Here is a 13,736-nt window from a genome sequence, read left to right on the forward strand (position 1 = left end):
GAATCATCTCATTAAGGGCAATATAAACCTTTCAATAAAAAGAAATAGTGATAGGCCAAGCAGAAAAATCTCCATATGGGTGCATTCAAAGGAAACCTAGTGAAACAAAGGGTAAAGATAAGTGGGAAAATAGAAAACAATGTCTAAAAGGTAAATCTCAATTACAATATTTTAGTTTTTAGATAAGTGACGATTCCTACACTTGTTTCGCAAAGTACTTATAATTGGCTTCATTATTTAATTGATGACTTCACAAAGCACGGAACATAAAGTCAAAAAGACATAGCAATCAATCACAAACATGATGGGGGTATTTTGGCACCCCAACTAACCTACACTCCCAGTTGGGGTGGATGGATTGCCATTTTTTACATTTTTTATTCACAAGAGGTCGGCATGGGTCCCTTGTCAATGTGAGGGTCGGTCACTTAGATTGACAAAATTCATCCGACGACATGGCTTTATTCAATCAATAAACATAAAATGTAATATGTAGACACCAACATAATAAACTATGGAAGCACGATACACGTAGATATTTTCTTGTCATCCATAGCTGACGAGGAAATAATACAGAAGAACAAGATATTTGCTGCACTACATATTCTCACAACCCAAAAACTAACATATTCGAGAATCTATGACAGAGAATATCTCAAATTTAAATTGATACAAATGCAAGAGAAATGATATTATTAAGCTATATCATAGTCATGAATAATCATTAATTACAGTTAAAATCTTTGAATTTAAAAGACTATATGGTAAAAATAGAAAAATTCTAGTCAATATATGCAGATTCAATTCTTTCTTTCTACCCAGAAATTTATCAGAATTAACTTAGTCCAAAAGTTTATCGAAACAATTCAAGCAATGAGGACATTGTTATATAAATTTAGTCCTGTTTGGTAGCAATTTTTTACCAAAAAAATTAATTTTTTGACCGTTATTTCACTATTTCACCCAACATTTTTTACTTCTTCACTCACTGGTGAATCCACTTTTCTCTCTAACGATCAAAAAATCAATTCTCATAATCATTACCGAACAGACCTTAGTAAAACACATTAAAAAATATACTAAAAATTCTCTAATAATCTTAAACCCTATAAAGCAAATGATAATAGAATAATCAATGGATTAATCTATTTGTACCTGGGCGTTTACACGCCCGGTTACCCGTCCCTCAAAAGGGGCGGGGCCCCGCGCACAATAAATGCATGGGACCCGTCCCCCATGTGATGGGGCGTGTAAACGCCCGAGTACATGTAGCAAATCCCATAATCAATGGTCATAGAAGAGAAACAAGAAATTGGATATTTATACATTAATCAAAATCCTTGACTTTTTCCCTTTCTTTTTCAAATAAAAAGTAGAAATAAAATAAACGAAAAATGAGCACAATTCACTAGCTTGAGCCAGGAGAGGAGGCTTTGAAGGAAGCTTAGCATTCCCCACTGCCGTTACACGCCCGAGTACATGTAGCAAATCCCATAATCAATGGTCATAGAAGAGAAACAAGAAATCGGATTTTATACATTAATCAAAATACTTGACTTTTTTCCTTTCTTTTTCAAATAAAAAGTAGAAATAAAATAAACGAAAAATGAGAGCAATTCACTAGCTTGAGCCAGGAGAGGAGGCTTTGAAGGAAGCTTAGCATTTCCCGTAGCAACAACAGCCAGCTTAATTTGCTGCTGATGTTTGGGAGGTGCTGACAAAGCTTGGGCTTTCTTCGGCACGATCTTTCGAAAAAACTGCGACTGGTCCTTCATCCAACCCAAATATTCCAGAGTCGTCCTCTGACTTCCAACAACAGTAACTACAAAACTACAATTTTGATCATTTCCAGAAGCCCAAAATCACAAATAAAAAAACCAAATTGAAGACCTTGAATTATTAACAACACCAAACATTTGCAGCTAGAAACCTCAACTAATTGCTTCATGACCTTCCTATCCACAATCGCCATTTTGATTGGCTCACACGAACACATCTGGTTGTTTCCTTAGTGCATCTTGGCTCAAAGAGATATTCAAACGAAGAAAAGTTCGCATCTTGTTATGTTTTGAAGCTGCTGAAGAGTTGGGAGCCAACAAAGGTAGTGGTTGTGACAGTGGAAGAGGTGGTGGACAAAGTCGAGATGTTGCAACGGTAGGATTTGTTCGAGGAAGAGTGAAATACATAAGTGATGTGGAAAACAAACAAAAACCGAATAGAAAGAATTGATATTTGGCTTCTATGTATGGTGAGATAACAAGAAACAAAATGTATTTGGAAAGCTACTGTAAAGAATTTCGGTTGATTTGTAAACTAAATTTGCAGTAAAAGTCGACAACACACAATGAGACCAGAAAAATAACACAAGAACACCAAGTTGTTGACCCAGTTCAGCTGTGAATAGGCCTAATCTGGGGGGCTCAGGGACAGCCCGTTCCACTATGGCACAATCTACCTTCCAGGAGAGTAAGAGTACATCAAGAACCACTCAGATCTTACAGTTTCAGCCATCGATCTAAAGATCTCGTGAAACACACAACCACGAAATCAACCAATCGTTTAGGAATTTTACAGTACAAGATCAGCCACTCTCTCAGGCCTGATCATTAACCCAAAATATAAACTCCATAACCAGATCGCAGAAACTATACACTAAGAGAGAAATTTACAGATTCAAAGAAAAACTCAAGAGGAAGTAGAGAGAGAGACGCCAAAAAGGAGAGAGAAAAAAATCTAGAAATCTGCCCCAAAAGTCACGAGACTTTTGGGTGTATTTGGACGGTTCTCATTCCTGGGATGATCTCAGCCGTTGGTTTAATCTGCTGGACAATGTAACCAATGGTTGCAATTGTGATTTCCAAGCTATGCAATTTTTCCCAAGAGTAAAGAAATAAGCTGTAGTGGATTTTCTACTGTCTTTGTCACCAACAAAGTCAACATCAACATAACCTTTTAGAGTTAAATTTTCAGATATTTTCTCATACACTAATCCCAGGTTTAATGTACCAACAATATATCTAAGCAACCATTTCATCCCAGCCCAATGAGGCTTGCCAAGATTGGACATAAATCTGCATAGGAAGCTGATTGCATAAGCCAGGTCAGGTCTAGTTGTTATCATGGAAAACATTACATAATCTATGGCATTTGCATAGGGTATATTTTCCATTTCATTCATCTCTTCTTCAGATTTAGGGGAGTGAGTCTTAGATAGGTTCATGTGGGCAGCTAGGGGTACATTAACCGTTTTACTACCTTCCATACCAAATTTGGTCACAACTTTATTTAGGTATGCTTCTTATGTGATGGTTAACTTGTTTTCAGATCTGATTCTTTTTATAACCATCCCTAGAATTTTTCTAGCATATCCTAGGTCCTTCATATCAAATTCAGATTTTAAAAGATTCTTTAATTTAGAAATTTGAGACTTATGAGGACTGGCTAGAAGCATATCATCTACGTAAAGTAGTAAATAAATTTCCCCCCCACTTTTCATATTGTTATAGTATAAGCAAGCATCAAATTCACTTCTTTAACCCAATCTTTAACACATATGTATCAAACCTTTTATGCCATTGTCTAAGGCTCTGTTTCAGCCCATACAATGATTTTTCCAGTTTAGAAACATATTCAGTTTTGTTTTTAACTTCAAAACCTTGAGGCTGACTCATGAAGATATCATCTTCCAATTCCCCATGTGAGAATGCAGTTTTCACGTCAAGTTACTCAAGTTCCCAATTATATTGAGCAACCATGGCCAATATCAACCTTATGGTTTTATATTTGATTACAGGTGAGAATATCTCATTGTAATCAACTCCCTCTATCTGAGTATACCCCTTTGCCACTAGTCTAGCCTTAAACCTAACAGGGTCAGATGGGTCATTACCCTCTTTAAGCTTGTAAACCCATTTACACTGCACTACCCTATGATCCTTAGGTTTTTTAACAAGATTCCAAGTTTTATTTTCATTCGGGGATTGCATTTCTTCTTTCATGGCCTGTAACCAATTTTCAGAATTTTTCCCATGAATAGCTTCTTCATAAGAAGTTGGTTCAGCTTGTTCTATTTCTTCTTTAGAGACTAAGGCAAAGTCTGTCATAGTTAATAGTTCATATCTAGGATTGGGTCTAGGTTGTCTTCTTACCCTATCCCTAGTTAATTGATAGTCTTGAGCCTCAGTTTGTTCAACAGTATGTTCAGGTTCTTTAGTTTCAACCCCATTCTGGGGTTCATTAGGCTCTACAGGTTCAGTAACTTGTTCAACCCGATGATGTACAACTTCATTTTCATCATCTCCAAGTTGAGATGGGTTAAATTTAGTTAATTTCACCTCACTCTGAACGGTCTGGTTGTTTACAGATTCATTTGTTCCTTTAGAACTTTGTTTTAGGCATGGCATTTCTGATTCATTAAAGATTACATATCTACTATTAATAATCTTAATGCCTGGAACACCCAAAACTCACAACCTGTAGCCTTTAACACCTTCTGGATATCCTAGCATCACACATTTGATGGCTCTAGGTTCCAACTTTCCTTCGGATTGATGTGCATATGCTGCACATCCAAAAACCCTTATATAAGTTAAGTTTGGGGTTTTTCCTGTCCACAATTCTTGTGAGGTCTTAAACCCTATACTACTAGAAGGGGGCCTATTAATCAAGTAAGCTGCTGTACAAGCAACTTCAGCCCAAAACCCGTTAGCCAAACCAGAACTAATAAGCATGCATCTTACTTATTCATTATTGTCCTGTTCATTCTCTCAGCTACCCCATTTTGCTGAGGTGTGTATTTCACAGTCTTATGTCTTAATATTCCTTTCTGTTTACAAAAATTATCAAATTCTATATTACAGAACTCCAGCCCATTATCAGTTCTTAGGGTTATTAATTTCTTCTCTAATTGATTTTCAACAATTTTCAACCATGTTCTGAACTTCTAGAAGGTTTCAGATTTAGGTTTTAAGGGATAGATCCAAACCTTCCTTGAGTAGTCATCTACAAGTGATAAGAAGTATTTACTTCCACCAAAATTGGAGTGTTTTTCTGGGCCCCAAAAATCAGCATGCACATAATCCAAGGGCCTATTGATTCTGTATGAGCTAGATTCAAAACTAACATTGTGAGACTTACCCAACACACAAGTCTCACAAAAGTTCACTGACCCAATGTCATCTTTTCCAAGTAATTTTTGATTACTTAAAGATTTTAGCTCTTTATTTCCAATATGTCCCATTCTATTGTGCCAAAGACTAGATTTGTTTTCATTAACAGTTAAAGCATTTGAATCAGGTGATATAACTGTTTCTCCCTCTAGATAATATAACCCATTCCTTTTAGGTCCTTTCATCACAACTAAAGAGCCCTTCATAATTTTCAGGTTTTTATTATCAGATTTGAAGGTATATCCCTCATCTTCAAGTATCCCTAGTGAAATGAGGTTCCTTTTCAGATTTGGGACATATCTCACATTTCTTAAAGTTCTGACAATGCCATCATACATTTTTATGGCAATGTCACCCGTGCCAATCACAGTTTGGAAATTATTATCACCCATATACACCTTTCCTGGTTCCATTTCTTTATAGTTATAAAACCATGTTTTTCAGGACACATATGAAAGGTATATCCAATATCTAGAATCCAGTCTCTAATAAAGTTTTCAGTTGACACATTTAATACATGCAGGCTATCCAATTCTGACACTATGGCTGCATTATTCTGATCTTTTAATTTTCTTTTCCAATCAAACCAGTCCCTCTTAAAGTGTCCCAACTTCCCACAGTTATAACACTTCTTATTACTTCTATCTTTAGATTTAGATCTCCCATTCATTTTCTTGTTTTGGAAATTAAATTCCTTCTTTTCAATTCTTCCCCTTACAAATAGACTCTTTTCTCTATGGTTGGTTCTGTTTTCTCTCCTAAGTTCTAACTCTCTTGACCTTAATGCATCTATTACAATCGATTGTGTAAGAGTGTCCCTAGCATATTTTATGGCATTCTTAACATTTTTGTAAGATTTAGGCAGTGAATTTAAAAGAATAACAGCCAAGTCCTCATCTTCAAAATTTTTATCATTGTGCACTAAACTCTTAACTATAATACTGAAGTCACTCAAATTGACTTCCAAATCCTTTCCTGGGTCCATTTTAAAACTAAATGGTTTTTTTAACAGATATATCTTGTTAGGTAGAGTTTTGGTTAAGAACAAACCATCCAAGGTAGTCCACAAAGTTCTTGCAGTTTTAGAATCATCAACTTGTCTAACCACATTATCAGATAAATGTAGGATTATAGAACTATAGGCAATCTCATTCATTTCTTCAATTTCGTCAGGTTTTGTTTTTAACTCATCAGAAAAAGTTGCAGGATCATCGAGGGCTTTTGCAACCCTCTATTGGACCAAAATGACCCTCATTTTCTGCTTCCATATAGAGTAGTCTCTCTTTCCATCGAATTGGGACAATTCGACCTTCGAACCCATTACAGATTCTGTAAATGGGTGGGCATTACTCATGGATATAGCAGAAAAGGTTTTTGAAAATTTTTATATCAAGCAATTTCGAGAAAACCAATAATAGACCGTTTCAAGAAACCCAAAAATTCAGTAACAACTTTTCTAAGATTGAGTTAAGTACAATAGATATTTGACAGTTTATATATATATATATCAAAACAAACAGATATATCAAAACTTCAGTCAGATATGTCAAAGGTGCAAGGCAGGTTCAATGACTAGATCACAAGTTAATAGATAGATAACTAGTATACTATTTCTGTTAACTAAATCAAGAACAACATGCATCATGAAATAAACTATATCATGAATAACCTGTGTCAAACCAGATCCAAAGGAGTAACGGTAAGATCGTACCAGATTACTGCAGTGTCAAAAAAAAAAAAAAAAAAAAAAAAAAAAAAAAAAAAAACCAGCCAGTAAACTCGAACCTCCTTTCAATGTCACCTTCCAAGAAACTCAAACGAATCAGTAACTGTAATTGCCAAAAAAGAATATCGAAAAAAAAGAAATAACCGAACCGCCTTTGTGTAGATCTGGAAAACGATCTCCACTATTCGAAACCCAAAAATAACCCAGCATGGATTTATATAGAGTATACCGAACCCAGAAGCCAGAAGACTCTGATACCAATTTGTAAAAAATTTCGATTGATTTGTAAACTAAATTTGCAGTAAAAATCGACAACACACAATGAGAACAGAAAAATAACACTAGAACACCAAGTTGTTAACTCAGTTCAGCCGTGAATAGGCCTAATCTGGGGGGCTCAGGGACAGCCCGTTCCACTATGACACAATCTACCTTCCAAGAGAGCAAGAGTGCATCAAGAACCACTCAGATCTTACAGTTTCAGTCACAGCTCTAAAGATCTCGTGAAACACACAACCACTAAATCAACCAATCGTTTAGGAGTTTTACAATACAAGATCAGCCACTCTCTCAGGCCTGATCATTAACTCAAAATATAAACTCTATAACCAAATCGCAGAAACTATACACTAAGAGAGAAATTTACAGATTCAAAAAAAAAACTCAAGAGGAAGCAGAGACAGACGCCAAAAAGGAGAGAGGAAAAATCTGAAAATCTGCCCCAAAAGTCACGAGACTTTTGGGTGTATTTGGACGGTTCTCATCCCTGGGATGATCTCAGCCGTTGGTTTAATCCAATGGTCCAAAACGAGTCTCAACTAACACAATTCAAATGAGTATCAAGTATCCAATAGTCGAGTGCCAATTAGGCAGAATTTTCCAAATAAGCCGAAACCTCAATTGACAAAAGTAGCACTCGTTTTAGTGTGTTTTGAGAAACACCACTTTTCACAGTTACCAATAGTGAAATCCCAGTTCCTCAGTCCACAATTGTGGCAATAGAGACATCATCCATAGTCCTTTCTTGTCCACACACAAACTCCTCTCTTTACAAATGCTTAAAGGTGAAATGGGAAAACAAAAATACTTCATGATGAATAAATAGTGCAGGATGGATTCTCTCTTGGATAAACTAGTCAGACAATAGAGAATGAACCACTGTAAATTCAAGTCCGTGCAGTCGGCCCCTAGAGCTCAACTTGGCTCAATACATTCCAAGATCTAGGGAATGGCCCGTCTACATCCCATACATTTGCAGCCGACATATTTTGACTTTCTCCCCCGTTTTCCGTGTACAAGGGGGCCTACCAGGGCACACATTCGAAGTTAATTGCAGTTTAGCACTTTAAAAGAAAGGTTGCGAGCACCGTAATTCTACACACAGGAAAAAAATGGCAGACGATCAAGCCCGTGTTCTCGAAACATCTCGACCACAATTTTTGCAGGACAATAAGATTATGAAATACATTATGAACAAGCATTTTCTTTGCAGGTGAACTAGGTTTACATCTATTTACATAAACTAAAAGAAAAGGGAAGGATTACTTCTTTTGTATCCGTCCCAATGAATAATCTTATGTGCAATTCAAATTTGATCCATATCACCATGCTCAAATTCAAGCAATTACAGATATGGAATCTGGGCTATGGATCCACTGCCTTGGCAACAGCCTCATCACTTGAGTCGTATTCGTTTTCGCTAAGCTCCTCATCACTTGATTTTTTTTCCGGGGCGGCTCCCACTCCCACGTCTTCCGGCTTGGCAAATGTTTGACAGTACTCTGTATGATCAGCAAATATGTTTTGTCACATTCTCATTATGTTTTAATCCAAGTAAGGCATGAAATAGAACACTATAATGTATTTGAAGATAAGAATCCAATATCAAAATTCAAGCACAATATTAACCGGGGGGTGGTGATAGTACTATAAAACTTGTAACAAAGATTATCAAATGAGTGGCTATTTTCATCCATGAAAGGAAAAAACATTACAGTTCTCAAGTAACAAGATTAATCATTATCGTTAAGAAACAACACGACAAGAAAGCAGCAGCAAGCAATTGGATTGGCTCTATTGACTTGGAGTGCAATATAAAATACTTGGGAAGTAAAACTCAATATTCCCATACTAAATATATTTGACCGCAAAAAAAGTTCTCCACATATTAATTTTTCAGGGACTACACAGTATCAGTCACCTTACTGAGTGCAAGTGAAAAAATGGGACTCCACTAGGAAGCCTGATATCAACCCATGTCTAAAGAACACTCTCAGATAGTCAGATTGCATCAACCACAATTTCTTTATTAAATATTTAGCGTATATTTTTGGTATGTAGTACTGAAAAGGACTTGACAAGATGTTAGTTTATTTTTCTTGCTTGTTTGGTTTTACTTATAAGTTGCTGAAATTGTAAAGTGATAGAAATGAGTGATGGATAAGTGGTGGTAATCGTGGATCCTACGAAATATGTGGTTGAAATTAAAATATGACTTTGACCTTTGAAGTATAAGCAAATGCAAACAATCACTTATCAAACATGCCATTAGAGTAAAAATCTCGATACCTTTAACTTTTAATTCATATGCAATTCTATCGCGCATCATCAGAGCTGCTGCCTCATCATTCAAAGGGTCCGATGGATTTGGATACAGAAGAAGTTGTGGTATAAATACTTCAAACACATTGACAAGATCTGAACGACGAAAGTTCAAATAATTATCAAGAATCTCAATTAAGCTGCAAAATACAGCAAAAGTTATTACCAAACATGGGACTCCAGGTCTGATTGATAACGTCTAAACAAATCGAGCCAGACCTAAATTGGTTAAAATATTAAGATTTTCCTTAATATAAAGGGAAAATATAGATCTTGAACGCTATATTACAATACTCACCTCTCATCAACATTTGGATGATAGATCTTATTAACAAACCCTATGGACGGTGATTTGTACGGATAAGCGTCCGGAAGCTCCACCTTTACTTTCCACACACCACCGTGGTAAGGACCTACCACATTCAATCAGAACAGTTGACACTGGGCTTCAATTAACAAACGACAAAAGTGTGAATCGCTAAGCAGAGTCGCAAAATTAAGGAAAAACTCAAAGGCACTGCAACAGATCAAGAGAGTGTAAGCAATACGTCCTTAACTCTGCACCACAACTAATTTTCCCAGACACGCACCCGGTGCTTTTTGTTTCCATTCTTTGTTTCCGTTTATTCTTGTTTAGTATACTTTGGGTTCTAGAATCATAACACAGACACCAGACAACAAGGAAGGTTAGTTATAATTAAACAGATACCAGAAGAGAAATTCTTTTTGCAGAATAGCCATCCCAAATACTCCATAATTTAGTATGTCCGACAAAAGAGACGAACAGAAACTACAAGCAAATTCCAAAAATGGTATCTTGAACCAACTCATCTGAAAGCTTAGTCAGTTAGAGTTAACAAATTAATTTATTTACATTATATCCTGAATATGCACCCATCAAGCAGGGATTAGATATCGTTTCTTTAATCAAAAGCTTGATGCATGCATGAATTTCATAAATGGGTGGCATTAAGACTTAAAATCAGAACCTCTACCTAAAGCATTGAACCATTTCTTCCATAAGCTTAAGCTGCTAGACAATGTACAGACGTATATATGGAGATTTATATCTTTCACAAACACAATATTGGGGCTTTAGCACAACAAGATGGTAGCAGCATAAATAAGAGGCAACTCCTTCCAATAATCTTTATAAAGATCATTCTTCACCTAAGAAGGCAATATAAATTTTGGTACTTTTCCCAACCAAATTAAGAAGCCCAAACAAAAACAAAATATATCAGAATTGATTAATTTCCATGTCAAGAAAAAGCAAAAGAGTCTTTTTTATATTTTTCTACAAGAATTCTTACAAACTATCATGGTAATCAAAGAAATCGCCTAAATTACATAAAAAAAAAAAGAAAATAAAAAAACTCAGTGAAACATGCATAATCGACCGGTATAAATTAAGAAGATAATCCAAGAAAACCCCATGTATAGAAACCTCAAAAACCTAAAAAATTCCATTATTATTAACTAAAAAAGATTGAGAACAAAAAGATGGGTATGCGAGATTTACTGTCATTAGGTCCATGAAAATGTACATAGAACTCTTGCATCTCATCATTGATCATCTCCACCTTGTAATCGCTCATCATCCTACTCCAAGAAAAAAAAAGTTAAAAATATATATTCAAACAACTAAAAATTAATAACACAACAAATAAGCAAAATTTAAAGATTTTATGGAGAGAATTAACAGCTTCATAAGGTCCATATCACGGCGCTTTGTTGAGGAAGACATGGTTTTTTTCCCGTCAAGAAATTAGGCTTGTTTTTTCACAGATTTGTAGAGAGGGATACGGGTATGAGTGAGAAAGAAGAAATGAGTTGCTTGCACAATTCTGTAAACGAAAAGGAGAGTTCGGAGGCTACATCAGCCATGTCGGTATTTTAATTTGGGAAGGAATATAAGTATTAGCCATTTCAAAATTAAGTAAATTATTGAAATTTATTTACGATTTAATTAATTAATTAATTTATTTATTTATTAATTTTGTTGATATCAGAATATGTTGTCAACAGATATCGAACCCACCCACGCACACGTAAGCGAAAGTCCAACACGCAAAGATACGTGGACGGTCTAAAATGGACAGATCAAGGGCTTGGGAGTAGCTCAACGGCGCGGAACGAGAACGTTTGGAATCGGGCAAGAAGTTCGTATACCGATTGTACAATAATTATCAATCGATGTTTGTAAATGTGTATCTAAATATGTATGAACTCGTTTGTGTTGCAAGATAATAAAAAAGAGAGAGTTGAGTAAAGTATGGTTTCTTGTATTGATTATTACATTAGCCTTTGTATGGGATACATGGGGGAGTATTTATAGTGTTACAAGTTAGATCGTGACCTTTGGTTCGAGGTACACGTGGCCTCATCCAGTTAATTTACGTGTCAAATTGTAGGCATCAGCCGCACCTAGCCTGCTATACATTTATTGATTGGTAGAGCCGCCTCTACTAGTGATAAGACTTAACATTACACTAATGACAAACGTCATATCAATCATTTAAGTGAGATCTTTGTGCAGAAGATCTCTCGGGAGAAGCGTCTACTTTGTGATTCGGAGGCTACTTCCTCGGCTACAAAGCTTCGGCCAACAAGGCCTCGTCCACCTTCAAAGGGCCTTGACATATGAGCTTCGAAATCTCTTCAAGAGGCAATGATAGATGGGCCTCGGTATACATGGGCCTTGGCTTTTGTGGACCTCGGGTTACGGGCCTCGGCATGGGAATCACCTCGGCTTCAATGCCACGTAGTTCGACGTGAGTTGGCTGTGGGCCCCGGTGGGCTGTCCAAGTGTGCAAACACGTAACAATAGTCTCCCAAGTCCAAGTATAGTTATTTATGTAATGCGAGGACTTTGATAAAGTAAGGCCAGCCAGTTAGGTTGAAAGAAATTTTTTGAAATTTTTGTATCCCAAATAATAGTCCGTCAAGTCCAAGTATAGATATTTATATCATGGTTGAAGTTAGAAATGTGCATTATGGAAGAATGATGAAGCCGAGGTGGTTTGAGAACCGAACCTGCGAAGCTTGTGGAGGCTGAATTCTGATGAGCAAGTCGAGGCGGTTGAGAACTGAACCTGCGAGGCTGAATTCTGATGAGGGAGCCGAGGTGGTTGAGAAATCGAACCTGCGAGGCTTGTAGAGGCTGAATTCTGTTGAGGAACCCGAGGTGGTTGAGAACCGAACCTGCGAGGCTTGTGGTCGCTGAATTCTGATGCCCATTAGTAATGATTGTTCCTTGGAAGTTGTGCCAATGATTTGATGTTTTACGCATATTTTCGAGGAAAGGTGGTTGGACCGTTCAACTTCCAAGGCGTCTGCTGCCATCGAATTAAAGTCATAATTATGAGCACAGCTAGAGCTTCTAGAAGCAGACGCGTTTGGGGAGATGCGTGGAGGACACGGTTGAATCTGAAGCGTAGGTTTGAAAAATCGTTTGAATTCTACGCCTCAGATTTCGTTTAGAATGAAGGGTTCAGATTCAATGGGCTTTGATCAGACTGCTGGGGTTCGTTTTGGCCCTTTATAAAAGGCTAGAGACCCCCATTTTTTTGGATTTTTATTCTTTGCAATCTGGTTTCTTCCTAAAAACTCAAGTTTTTCGGCGTCCAAACAGTCGATCCTCTAGTTTTTCGGCGTTACTTCATTCGCGTAGTCATTTCCCATAGGTATTTTCCCAGAAAATCCTTTGCATTGAGTTGATTCTGATATGGAGTCCACCTCGGGTAGGGAATTAGTAACTATTGCATCATTCGGCGAGGGGGCAAGTCACAGAGGGGACCCCGAGGTCGAGCAATAAGCTATGACCAAGGAGCCAGTAGATTATAGTGAGGATTGGGGGGCGTCCAAAGTGCCTTCAAATATGACTTTGAAGAGGCTGGGAAAAATCAGGGAGAGGTACTGTGTACCTCATTATGTGGAAATGTTGGTACCCGAGGCTCATGAGCGCGCCTGCTATCCGAGGCTCGGGTGCGTGACGGTGAGTGAATACCTGTTTAAGGTAGGTATGCATCTTCCTCTACACCCCTTCTTTAGGGTGGTGCTGAGAAACTTTATGTTGTCGCTGACACAAGTTCTGCCAAATGGGTGGAGCCAGTTGGGTGGCTCATACTTCCTGTGAAAGGAAGTGTCACTTGGGGAGGACATGCCTCTCCACATCTTCATCACCCTATTCCAGCCTAGGGTGATAGCTAAGGAGTCAAGGGGGTGGTATTATTTAACTC

The 13,736-nt window shown here is 37.2% G+C and overlaps 1 protein-coding gene across 3 annotated transcripts; it reads right to left on the reverse strand.

The window, feature by feature from the left end:
* Positions 1 to 8,307: 8,307 nt before the first annotated feature.
* Positions 8,308 to 11,387, reverse strand: LOC111380279 (ubiquitin-conjugating enzyme E2-23 kDa-like). Of its 3 annotated transcripts, XM_023003791.1 has the most exons (6): positions 11,199 to 11,387; positions 11,018 to 11,097; positions 9,794 to 9,908; positions 9,662 to 9,714; positions 9,463 to 9,591; positions 8,308 to 8,675 (listed from the first exon to the last, which is right to left on the reverse strand). In XM_023003791.1, exons 1-6 carry the CDS (start codon positions 11,240 to 11,242, stop codon positions 8,539 to 8,541), a joined length of 558 nt encoding a protein of 185 aa, XP_022859559.1. In that variant the 5' UTR covers positions 11,243 to 11,387; the 3' UTR covers positions 8,308 to 8,538. The 3 variants fall into 3 exon arrangements, with proteins under 3 accessions (XP_022859559.1, XP_022859560.1, XP_022859561.1); XM_023003792.1 differs by lacking the exon at positions 9,662 to 9,714 and having other exon boundaries at positions 9,463 to 9,635; XM_023003793.1 differs by lacking the exon at positions 9,662 to 9,714 and having other exon boundaries at positions 9,463 to 9,635; positions 11,018 to 11,387.
* Positions 11,388 to 13,736: the final 2,349 nt, after the last annotated feature.

This window comes from Olea europaea, unplaced genomic scaffold (genome assembly GCF_002742605.1).
Source record: "Olea europaea var. sylvestris unplaced genomic scaffold, O_europaea_v1 scaffold2118, whole genome shotgun sequence".
In the NCBI taxonomy this organism is placed as follows: domain Eukaryota; kingdom Viridiplantae; phylum Streptophyta; class Magnoliopsida; order Lamiales; family Oleaceae; genus Olea; species Olea europaea.